The sequence below is a fragment of the Lonchura striata genome, chromosome 4, assembly GCF_046129695.1.
Source record: "Lonchura striata isolate bLonStr1 chromosome 4, bLonStr1.mat, whole genome shotgun sequence".
Taxonomy (NCBI): domain Eukaryota; kingdom Metazoa; phylum Chordata; class Aves; order Passeriformes; family Estrildidae; genus Lonchura; species Lonchura striata.
The window spans coordinates 66,864,326-66,875,631 of record NC_134606.1 but is presented as its reverse complement, the minus strand read 5'-3'; the positions used below and the strand labels follow the sequence as shown (position 1 = coordinate 66,875,631).

At 43.5% G+C, this 11,306-nt stretch overlaps 1 protein-coding gene across 1 annotated transcript in view; it reads right to left on the bottom strand.

The window, feature by feature from the left end:
• Window positions 1-6,511: 6,511 nt before the first annotated feature.
• Window positions 6,512-11,306, bottom strand: part of CDS1 (CDP-diacylglycerol synthase 1) — a 29,769-nt gene continuing 24,974 nt past the window's right edge. The window contains exons 12-13 of the mRNA XM_077783039.1: window positions 10,401-10,504; window positions 6,512-9,238 (exon numbers count right to left, since the gene is read on the bottom strand). Coding sequence (XP_077639165.1) covers window positions 9,109-9,238; window positions 10,401-10,504 — 234 coding nt within the window. The 3' untranslated portion in view covers window positions 6,512-9,108. The remainder of the gene's footprint in view (window positions 9,239-10,400; window positions 10,505-11,306) is intronic.

Sequence of the window (11,306 nt, the reverse complement as noted above, 5' to 3'; positions counted from 1 at the left end):
CCTGGTGAAATGCTTGTGGAAAAAGTAAAGTCAAGTCAGTATTTTTAGACCACTCTGTTCAAAAGAGGGGAAAAGCATGTTCAGTGTAATTGTCACAAAACCGGGTCCACAAAGTGTGGCTGTTTGCAAGTGGCACACACTTATTACTTAGTCTAACACTCTTTAAGTCTTACAAACTGAGCTTAAGAAGGGAGATGAACTGTTAGAGACGAGAAGGAGGGTCCATTCAAAAATGGGATCTACTCAATAATTTTTGATACCAAAAGCATAAGGCCAGAGCCTTCCTTAGGGACACTCTAAATACTCTTCTGACTACATAATTTTCAGCTCATGCTAGGCCACGTACTGCTATTGTCCATTTAGGATGTCTCAGTGTAGTGCAGACATGCCATATACTCATGGGGCTGCAGTGCTCTGGCACAGTGGCTGGCCCTCAGCAGAGGGAAACACATCCCATCCCATCCCATCCCATCCCATCCCATCCCATCCCATCCCGTCCCGTCCCGTCCCGTCCCGTCCCCTCCCGTCCCGTCCTGTCCCGTCCCGTCCCGTCCCGTCCCGTCCCGTCCCGTCCCGTCCCGTTGTGTTCCATCGTCCTAAGCAGGAGCCATCACCTGCTTAGAAGTAATGAAAGTACCCTCTGAAATTTAAAACTGTTCTTTTTCTCAGCTTTTTGTGTTGAACCAAATTTTGTACACACACAACTCAGGTAATTGGGCTAAACTGACAGTTTTATTGAAGAAAAATTATAACATATTATATACAAGTACATATAAAACACAGTCTATTTGCAAAATGTGTGTGATAAAAATGAACTAGATCTAATCATAATGTCTGAAGGGGAATCACAGACTGCTGTCACAAATACATGGCCAAGAACAATCTGGCAGCAGGATGGTCTGGGGACAGCCAGAGGCCTGAAGAACTGGTCCTGCATCCATCCCTGCTGTGCTTCCCCGTGTCACTCTCTCAGAGGCCACTGCTGAGGCTCAGAGCATCTGCCTCCAGGTACCTGCCTGGTGCTAGGAGCAAGGCACTACTGCTCCTGCTCCTGTGGGTGGTGGGTGCCAAGGAATACCCTGCATACAGCCCTGAGTGCCCTCCTGAACAGGGACTGTCGCTGCTGTTGCACCATGGTGTGACTGGCTGTGAGGGAACGAGATCTGTCCCCAGGGGACTGTGAGGGCGACAGGTGAGCTCCTGCCTGCAATCCTGGCACTAAGGGCACTTTCCAGGAAGAAAAAGATTGTTCATGGCTAGTGCTTGTGGGTGTGGTGTGACCAGTCTCCCCTCGCTGCTGTGATGCTTGAGCTGGGGACGTGGCAGGCTCATCTTTGGTGTCCATGGAACCAGACAGGGCAGGAGATGTGCTCTGCAGTTTGCTGATAGCCTCTCCTGTTGCTGCTGTGCTCTCATCTTCTTCCCCATGAAACAGCTCTTGGTCACTGTACACTTCTGACATGTCTTGGGACTCCTGGCTTTGGCTGTAGTCTTTCCATATGTCTGAGGTCACTGGAGATGTGATGTCCTCTTCCAATATCTCATGGAGCTGCTCGTTGTCAGTCTTGTTTTCATAGTCCTGATCCACCTTGGCCAAGGCCTCTGGATCATTTGGAACATGCACTTCAAGCCACTCCAGCACCTTCTGCATGCTCGAAATGACCTCCAAACCCTCCAGGCCTGTTGGTGGTGGCTGCCCATGGTTACGAGATGTGTTTCCCTGGAAAGTGAGGAAGGAGAGAGGGGTATTTCTTGAGTAGTTCTTCCCCAGCTTGAGTAAGAACTTCTTCACACTGGGGTGGCAGAGCCCTGGAATAAGCTGTCCAGGGAGGTTTGTGGAGCCTCTCCCTCCAGAGACATTCCAAAGCCACCTGAACTTTTATGTGTGTAACCTGCTGAAGGTGACCATGCCTTAACAAGGTGTTGGACTGGACTGTCTCCTGAGATCCCTTCCAAGCCTAATATTTGTGATTCTATGTGATTCAGTGATTCTGTTATTTGTAAAGGTCACCTGTCTTCCTCCAGGAAATACCTTCTGGAAACCTGGCAGCAGCAGCTGCTGGAACAGTGCTGTGGGAGATGATAGGGCTGCAGTGGTACAGTGCAGCTGGCCCTGGTCAGAGGTTCATCCCCGTGTCCCATCCTGTCCTGTCCGTGGCAGTCACCTGCCTGGGTCTGCCATGGAGCCACCAAGACCACGTCAGGGAGGCAAGCTGCTCCTTGCCTTCCTGCTTTGGGGGCTCTTTTTCCTCCAGGCTGTCCCGCTGCTGTGGCAGGATGGCATTCCTCTGCGGAGCCCTGCCCCTGGGATGGGCCTGGCCAGTTTTCTCCAGCCCTTGAAAAGGTTTCCACTTGCTTTACAGGATGGCTGGGGCACCCCCTCCATCCTGAGAGCTCTGGGTGGAGGAGCCTGTCCCCATGGAGGGACGAGGCCTGGACCAGCCTCTCCAGAGGCGCTGCCTCTGGCAACTCGTGATGCACCCTTGGGAAGCAAGACCAGGAGGAGGAAGAGGGGGATGGAGGCAGCTGCCTTGGCACAGCGTCCCTCACAGTGCCAGCCAACCCAGCCCCAGCCCCCGGCAGCGCCATGAGCCCCACGGCCGGCCTGTCCCTCCTGCCCCGTCCCTCACCTGGCACATCCAGTCCAGGCTCAGCAGAGTCCTGTGCCTCTGGGAGCTGGCATTCCTTGCCCGGTTCTCCATGTCTGTCCTTGACACTCTCTGCTGCAGGGCTGCCAGGGCTCCAGGGGAGACGCAGCCTCCTGAGGGAAGTGCTCTCCTGAGCGTGGCACCCCGGGGCTCTGCGTCCTTCAGCCCGCCATGGCCCAGCAGGGCCCGGCAGGGTCACAGCGGTCTGTGGGCACCGAGCCCCGAACCCAGCCCCGCTGCCTGTGCACGCCTTCCATGGCAGACAGAAGAAATTATACACAACCATTTTATCCCTCAGTTCTTGTACCTTAAGCTGATATAAGAACTGTAACTCAGATCGTTCTGATGCCTGCAGGAGCCACCACCTGCTTAGAGGTAATAAAAATACCCTGTGAAATTTAAAACTGCACTTTATTTCAGCTTTTTGGTCTTGAACCAATTTTTTGTATACACACAACTCAGATGTGTGGGAATCCAGGGCTTCCCTCTGGCTGCCCTGGCAGGTCTGGGACCCTGGCAGGGGTCAGGAACCCCCCTGGACAGAGCCCCCAGAGACACTGTCTGTGATCTCTGGCCATGGAAAAGAGTTTTCAATATTATAGGATGAATTACCAGCTCTGAGTGCTTGATATGAGTTATAATTAAGTGTGGCAATGTAAAATTTAAATTAAATTTAAATAATAATTAATTAAAAAATAATTAAGTGTGCAAAAGTAAAATTTTAGGATTCTAGATTAGGGGTCCAAAGGGCACAAGATGGAGGAAATTGGGTGTGTCTTGTCCTTTTTCTCCTTCTTCATGCCCCCCATGTTTCACTGTGGTGTTGGCATTTTTCTGTTGGTTCAGGCTGGGGACACACTGTTCAGTGTAGGTGACAGATATTGGCACATTATTGTAAATCCAGCCCAGGGAGTTTCTGGTATTTAATGTTTGTAACATCCCACTGAGGGCAGAGCCCCACACGCTGCCCTGCAGGACAGAGCTGGGCAGGGCAGCAGAACATGTTAGAGATAAATGGAATAAACAACCTTGAAACCAGCACAGACCAATTATGGCTTCTTCTTTGGCAATGGGGCAGAAAGACAGAGACTTTCTACAATCTCAGAATCATCAATACCACAGATTCCAACACAGATGAAATGGGTAAATTGACAGTTTAGGTTAAGAAAATCTAATACTTACTAAATAGATAGGTGCAATAAATTTTATTTGTGAAGTATTTGTAGTAAAAATATGAAACAGATCTAATCATAGTCTGTCTGAAGGGGAATCATAGGCTGGTCTCACAAAGCCACAGCCAAGAGTAGTCTGACAGCGGATGATCACCCATCAAGACCTGCATCCATGTCAGGGTTGGAAGCTGCTCCTCCTGCTGTGGGAGTTCTCTTTCAGTGTCTCCTGCTGCCATGGCAGGGTGGCATTTCTCCTCGGAGCCCTGTGAGGCTTCATCACAAAGCCCAGGCACCTGAGTCTGTTCCCAGTGCAGGTGTTTAATGGAAGATAAAAGACACCATATAAGAACATTATTTTTGGTTTTGAATCAATGTTTTTTATGCACATAACTCAGGTAATTGGGCTAAACTGACAGTTTTATTGAAGAAAATGTATAATGTATTATACCCAAATACATATAAAACACAGTCTATTTTCAAAATGTGTGTTGTAAAACAATAAAACAGATCTAACTGTAGTGTGTCTGAAGAGGAATCACAGACTGGTGTCACAAAGACATGGCCAAGAACAGTCTGGCAGCAGGGTGGTCTGGGGACAGCCAGATGCCTGGGGCACTGGCCCAGCATCCATCCCTGCTGTGCTTTTCCGTGTCACTCTCTCAGAGGCCACTGCTGAGGCTCAGAGCAGCCATCTCCAGGCACCTGCCTGGCACTGGGAGCAGAGCACTCACGGGTGGGTGCCAAAGAATGCCCTGCACACAGCCCTGAGTACCCTCCTGAACAGGGACTGTCACTGCCACCATGCCAGGGACAGGGGAGATCTGTCACAAAGGGGCTTTGTGGACATCAGACAAGCTCCTGCCTGCACTCCAGGCACTGGGGGCTCTTCCCAGGAAGGAGTGGATGGTGCATGGCCAGTGCTTGTGGGTGTGGTGGCACTGAGATAGCCTGGCCAGTGCTGCTCTCTGTGATGGCTGGGCCAGGCTTGCCCTCGCTTGGACAACACTTGACTCAGGGATGTGGCTGGCTCATCCTTGGTGTCTGTGGGACCAGCTGGGCCAACAGACATGCTCTTGTAAGTTTGCTTTCATCTGAAGTCAGGAACTTCTTTTGTGCAGCTGAACATGACACAAGATGGAGTCGGGCAGAGCTTGCTCCATCCCGGAACAGCCTGTTTGTATCACAGTTTGTCACATCAGAAACAAGGTCAAAGTATGCAGAGCTACACACACCCTTCAAGTACATACAACCTCCAATGATAAGCCCCAGTTAGGTAGGTAATATAAGCCACTACTGGGCAATAAGAGCTCTCGATATGTTTTCTTTAGAGGTGTGCATGATATCAGCCAGATAGCATGAGTATTTCACTTCCTGCAATCAAAGAGCAGGGTCCCAGCAGCAGAAGTGAAAAATCCAGCCTCTTGCTCTGAAAACCGCATGGAACTAGCTCAAAACTCAAGTTCCTGCTGAGCTGGGGACAAATGGCCCAGTCACTTCACATGGGAGCAGCATCCACTCGAGGAAGCAAATTGCTTCTATTGCCCCTTGACAGAGAGAAGTGCAAGTCACCTGGTAGCAATTAAAGGGGACCAAGCCTTGACTTCCCTGTGAAAATATGTTACCTTTACACAATCACTTGCAAAGCCTATGTACATGTTAATAAAATCCTTATAATACCAATCTTTGTCACCTGCTCCCTTAGGGATTGAAGCGTAATTCCTTGTAATTCACCAGGGAACAAGCATCAGTATTAAGAAGTCAGGATGAAGTATGCATCCCATGAACAAACCCCAGTGTCTGTAGTACTCAGCTGTACATTAATGGAGGACTTGGAGTGCTGGGCTAATGACTAGGCTCAATCGTGTCGAGGGTATTTTCTGACCTAAAACTGGTGTGTGTTTATGGGTGACACATTCCCACCTGTTTTTGGCATCCTGTCAAGATACAGGACTCACACTAAAGTTCATGCAATTTGAAATTGCTAAACAGGGAACTGAATATCCATTTAATAATTGGGAAACTACTTGCAAGATAAAGGGAAATTTCAGTTTAGGTAGTAGTACCAGCTGGACAAAAGGACTCTGTACGAGTAACAGTATCAAACATTATCTGTCTAGCAGGAGAAAACTCACTGCTAATTTTCCTCTTCCTTTCCTCAGAAGACCATTAGGAAGCAGACACAGACCACAGGAAAGCTCTATGCTCCTTCACAAGTTTCCTAAAACCCAAGGAGGTGCCCAGCACACACCCAATTGGCTGAGGGTTTAACGTTACACTCTGTGCAATTTTGAAATAAGATGCATTTTATACCTGGCTTGTTTGAGACTGCAGGAGATAAAGGGCCTCAAATCCAAGACTTAAAAGGGAAGGAACAGGAAAGCAGGGAGAGGTAGCTGCCAGCTGCCTCCCCATCAGCACCACAAATAGTGAATAGTGATAGGTCTACATCAGTATTGTTGGAGCGAGCACCTTTAGGAAAAGATGACAAGCCTGCATATCTTCAGACATGAGGCACATTGTACAGTATTCAGCAACAGATATGGGTGGTCTGAAGTCTAGAGGGACAAAAAGTTGGAAATTAATAGCAGACTTTCTACTAAGTACACAAATGTAAGGAATGAAAGGAATATAAGTTCTTGTTAAGAAAATTCAACCCACTATACATGCTATAAGAAATAAAAGACAGGAGGATTTCTGCCCCAGTTTTATTTTTTTTACAACACCTGCTTCAATGAAAGATTGAAACAGTCAAACTAAAACTGACATTAAATGCTCATACCATTTACAATATTTACAGAATATACATTTTTCTTTTTTGCTCAGCAGGTAATCATAGCCACTTGGGACAAAAGTGCAAGTGAAAACAGTCACTGGTGTAAAAAGTTAACTTCCTTGTTGATCATGTTGCAATGCTTGAACTAACAGAAGTAGTCAGTGTGGTAAATTCTCTTTATAGTAACCAAGCATGGATGTAACAGATCCTGCTCAGTCATATTTACACCAAGCCTAAACCAGAAGGAAGCTATTACTCTACCTAGAAAATTGATGAGTGAGTTCACAGGTGATCCCATCTTCATGTTAACATTGAAAAGCAGACTCGCAGTGTTGAATTTTCTATTGCATACACAGCAATTAATTTCAAATGCCCTATTGCATTAAATACTAAAATATATTTTAACTTTCTTACTGTACATGCTATAAAATTGCACTAAAAATTTCAAGTTTCTGAAGTAACAATTATCCTTTTACATATATATTTTCTATATAATTTTAAAATATTTAGATATTTTAATACCCAGGATAAAGATATACTAGCTCCAGTACGGCTGTGTTTTATCATAAAATATACCAGAGTCCTATACATAACCAAAGCCTCATATAGAAGCTAGTTTTGAAGATATTCTACTTTGGTTTCCTTCACATTTTCTCTTCCCTTGTTTTTAAATCACCTTTCCAAAGGTAGCTGTGATATCTTTTAACTTCAGGTTCTGCTCTATCCAGAGCAAGGGCTGAACTTCAGCCCACTCTAACTAATAAGTCACAGAGCCACTGATGGACAAGCAGCAGGTGATGTTTTTCACCTCTTGGAGTGTTCCTTCATTACAGTACTGAAATCTCCAAGTCAGCCATAATTTAATATCTATCAATATTTGACATGAACAGGAATTACTTTAGAATTGGGTTTTGTTCAATGTACAAGGGACTGCCTTTCCACACACAAGCTGTACAAGCCCAAGTGCAAAACAGAATGCACAGTGGTCTCAGTTATGTTATGTTCAATAAAAAGCAGTTTGGATTTTACTTATACATCTTACCACTCACCCAAGTGATTTCCTCCATGATTGTAGCCTCAAGTAGCACCAACCATTTAAATTTTATCTTTAGTATATATACATACATCTTTTAATAATTTATATACACAGACATAGATACAGCATCGGTATGTGGAAAAACTTATTTACAATTAGTTGGAAAAATGAAATTGTATCAATTTACAGTATATGAAAACAAAATTGGCATTTGTGCTTTCTGTTTGTACAGCAGTAATTTTTGTCATTTCAAAAAACGTTCATATTTTTATTTGCATCAAGACATGTTACATGTTGAAAAAAGTTGTAAAACAACTAGGATTGAAAATAATAGAGCATTAGTCCTCCTCATATATCCCACTAAATCTAGAGAATAGCTGCTTTCTGTAAAAATTCTCCATTCATATTCCTCTGTGGTTACTTAAGCTTGCTTGAGGATCAATCTTCTTAATAAATAATAACACACAGCAGAAGAACCATGCCTCCTGTCTTGCACTGCGCACATTCATGAGATAAAAGTTTCTGCCTTCACTGAGTAACACACTGATACACACCATTTAAACCTCATTTTTTACTCAGGACCTCAAAGTGCTTTTAAAAAGAAGGAAATATCCCAATTCTACAAAGCAGTTAGGAGGCACAAGGAATAAGGCTTGAATTTCTTCAGACACTGACCTGGCCGTGGAAACTAGGGACTTAAGCTTCAGATTCTCCCTGATCTGTTTATTGGGCTGAAGAATTTGGTTTTCTCAGGTAATCTCTACTCCTGGAGGTACACACTTGTATATGATGTGCAATGTTAACAACAAAAAAAAAGCAGCTCCACAGTCCAAACTATCCAACTGTATTTCAATGCCCAGCTGTATTTCCATAAATGTCCTTTTTCTCTTGAAAGCATGAAATGGTTTAATAAGAAAGCTGTTAAATTAAAACAGAGCTAGGTTTAATCTTCATAACAACTAAGTAAATACAGATAGTCTGATACAGCAAGCTTGAACTACTTTGACCAGGCTAACAAGTGTTTTCTGGCCAAGAGTAATTTCAGCATCAGCCTATACAGAAGTTACTGCCTCCCTGATGTGTTTACACTTCATTAACCATTGGAGACCAAAAAGGTATTGCTAAGATATACAGCTTTAAATAATTCATTAGAAACTTAAAGTGAATTTCATAATTTTTTTTCTTAAATACAAAGACTGTTAGGCTGGGTGCTGAAGAACAACTACTCCCATCTATCTCAGAAACTAAAATGCACAGCATGTGTACCATTACTTTATGAGCATTTGAATTATTTTAAGAATAAGAAATCTTTAGTGTCCTAGTAGGAAGTCATAGCATACACATTCATTTCAGGAAACATTCACCTTTTCCAGAATACAAACTACTCTTCCTTTAGCCATTATTTATGTGCATTTTCGCAATGTTTTTCCACAGGCTTCTGGTAGATGGAGTTTTCTTCTAGTCTTCTGTTTTGACAAGCTACCCTCTTAGAGATGGCTGCAAGATCCCTTTTTCAACGAGGTGAGATTTCAGGGTTTTATACACACTTAATTGTTGTTCGGGCTGAAGTATCAACAGTTGTTTCAGTAATTTGCTGGGATTTGGACCCCTGTCAATGAAAAAAATAAATCTTTTTTGTGACCACAGCTCTAATGAGTCTTTTAGATTTCTTCTTGCTGCCCATACAATGCCTTCCCTTTCTTGAGGGCACCAAGTTACAGATTTCTCCCAGACTGTCTCCTAAGGATGCACAGGCCAGCATTATTGGCAAAGCATACTCTTAGTTAAATATAAACAGAAACTAAAAAGCATTTCTATTTGTTGTCAAATTAGGATATTAAGAAGGCTTATGACAAGTAAGATTTCTTGATTAATCTTATATCACTGTAATCAATTTTTTTTGTTAGTAGATCTTTATTTAGTATCTGTTGCCTACCAGATAAGCTATGTACTACTGAACTAAATGGGAAATTGGCCAAGTCAGTAAAGAAAACTGCAAATTAAACCAAAGTTTTCTAAATATCAGCCTCATTTTTAGCTAGGCACTTACAATCTACTTTAAGATGAACCAAATATAAGGCAAAGAATTTGTTGCTGATTAGGTATCTAATAATTAATTAGCCATATGCATTTACAAAACTACGGGCATGTCTTGATTTGGCCCCTTGAGCCACCCTGCCTCAGAAACTAAAGTGTATGTTATAAGAGAATTGCAATTCCCATTATTTCATCTTGAAAGTGATGGTGTGGTTCAGGGAAGATCAGCAATATTTTAGGAAGCTGTCTCCTTTCCCAAACTATAGTGTTTTCATCTTAAACAGAAAATCCCAAGCCAAGCAACTGAGAAATATTGAAACTCATGGGAACAACTGCAGTCTCTCAACCTACAGGATCTTTAGGAACCACACAGGGAAAGCAGATGCTGCACAACCCTCCTGCCTGAAACCCCATCCTCCACCTTTCTGTAATCAGTAAATTCTAATAAAACTTCTGATAGGCTGCTACACAAAACTTTCTTGTATTTCAGGTACACCTGAAGGTTACCTTCAACAGCTGTCACAGAAACATTCAGGCATAGTTTGAACCCAACACAAATCCTAGGCAGGGACATTGTTTTCTTAATAGTCCTGTATTTGAAGTGACTGGATAAATCCTATTTAGCAACCTGCAATCTCTGTTATGCTAACATAATGCATAATGCACTCCTATGCATTCATTATGGCACAGTTCCTGTGCATGCTTCTGTAGTTAATATTGTAAAAAGTCCATACCTTATGAAACTTGTGATATAGACATGAACAAAAGTGGCCATCAAGTACTGACAATCAAAGCGATCCATTATCCCACCATGCCCAGGGATTGTGTCTGCAAAATCCTTTTGGAAAGACAAAAAAGGGGAAAGAAGGAAAAGAAAAGATGGTCAGTGGTTCCCAAGAAACACACAAATGATGTTATCACTTGGCAGCAGCACATTAGGGCTGCAAGTAAGCCATGGTTTCACTGCCTGGAGCCAAAAGTTAGCAAGAGGCTCCTTTGCTAAAGGAGTTTTTAACTGCAAAGGCAAGCCAAGGGGTGAGAAGAAAAAGAAGAGAGGCAGCAATTTGTCCACAGTTTGGCATAAGAGGACAGTAGTAGATCAGGTGCAGGTGTGCCAGTACTGAGAACACTTGTGTGCCTATACACACATCATATTGTAGCAAACCTCTTAAGCTGCTAGCTGTTGTTTCTTGCTTCTGAAGAATCTAATTCTCCTCTTTAAGACCTTTTTTACTTTATCCTCTACCATAGTTAAAAACCATAATATGTGCAAACAATATAAATTTATCTAACAGAATCAAAAAACACACTGTGAAAAAATGATCACTACTTTAAAAATATATATTTCTGATGCAAACAAAGCTAGGTAACCTTTGTGTTACCTAGCTTGTCTATAGAACAGCTTTATCAATCAAAATACCTTCAGACATCCTTTCTGTCAGCCACACTCAGTCGTGTCCTCTCTGAGTGAAAACCATGATCTTAGTCATGTGGGGTGACTGCGTGCAAGTTAAACTAGTCCTGCCCAGGGCAGGTCAGGCATGGAGTGTGCCACCTTCAGCTGCAATTCCACAATATCCCTGACTTCTGACAGTCCTTAAGTCATCACTTTGGGGCTCAGAAGTTTTAAAATGAATCGT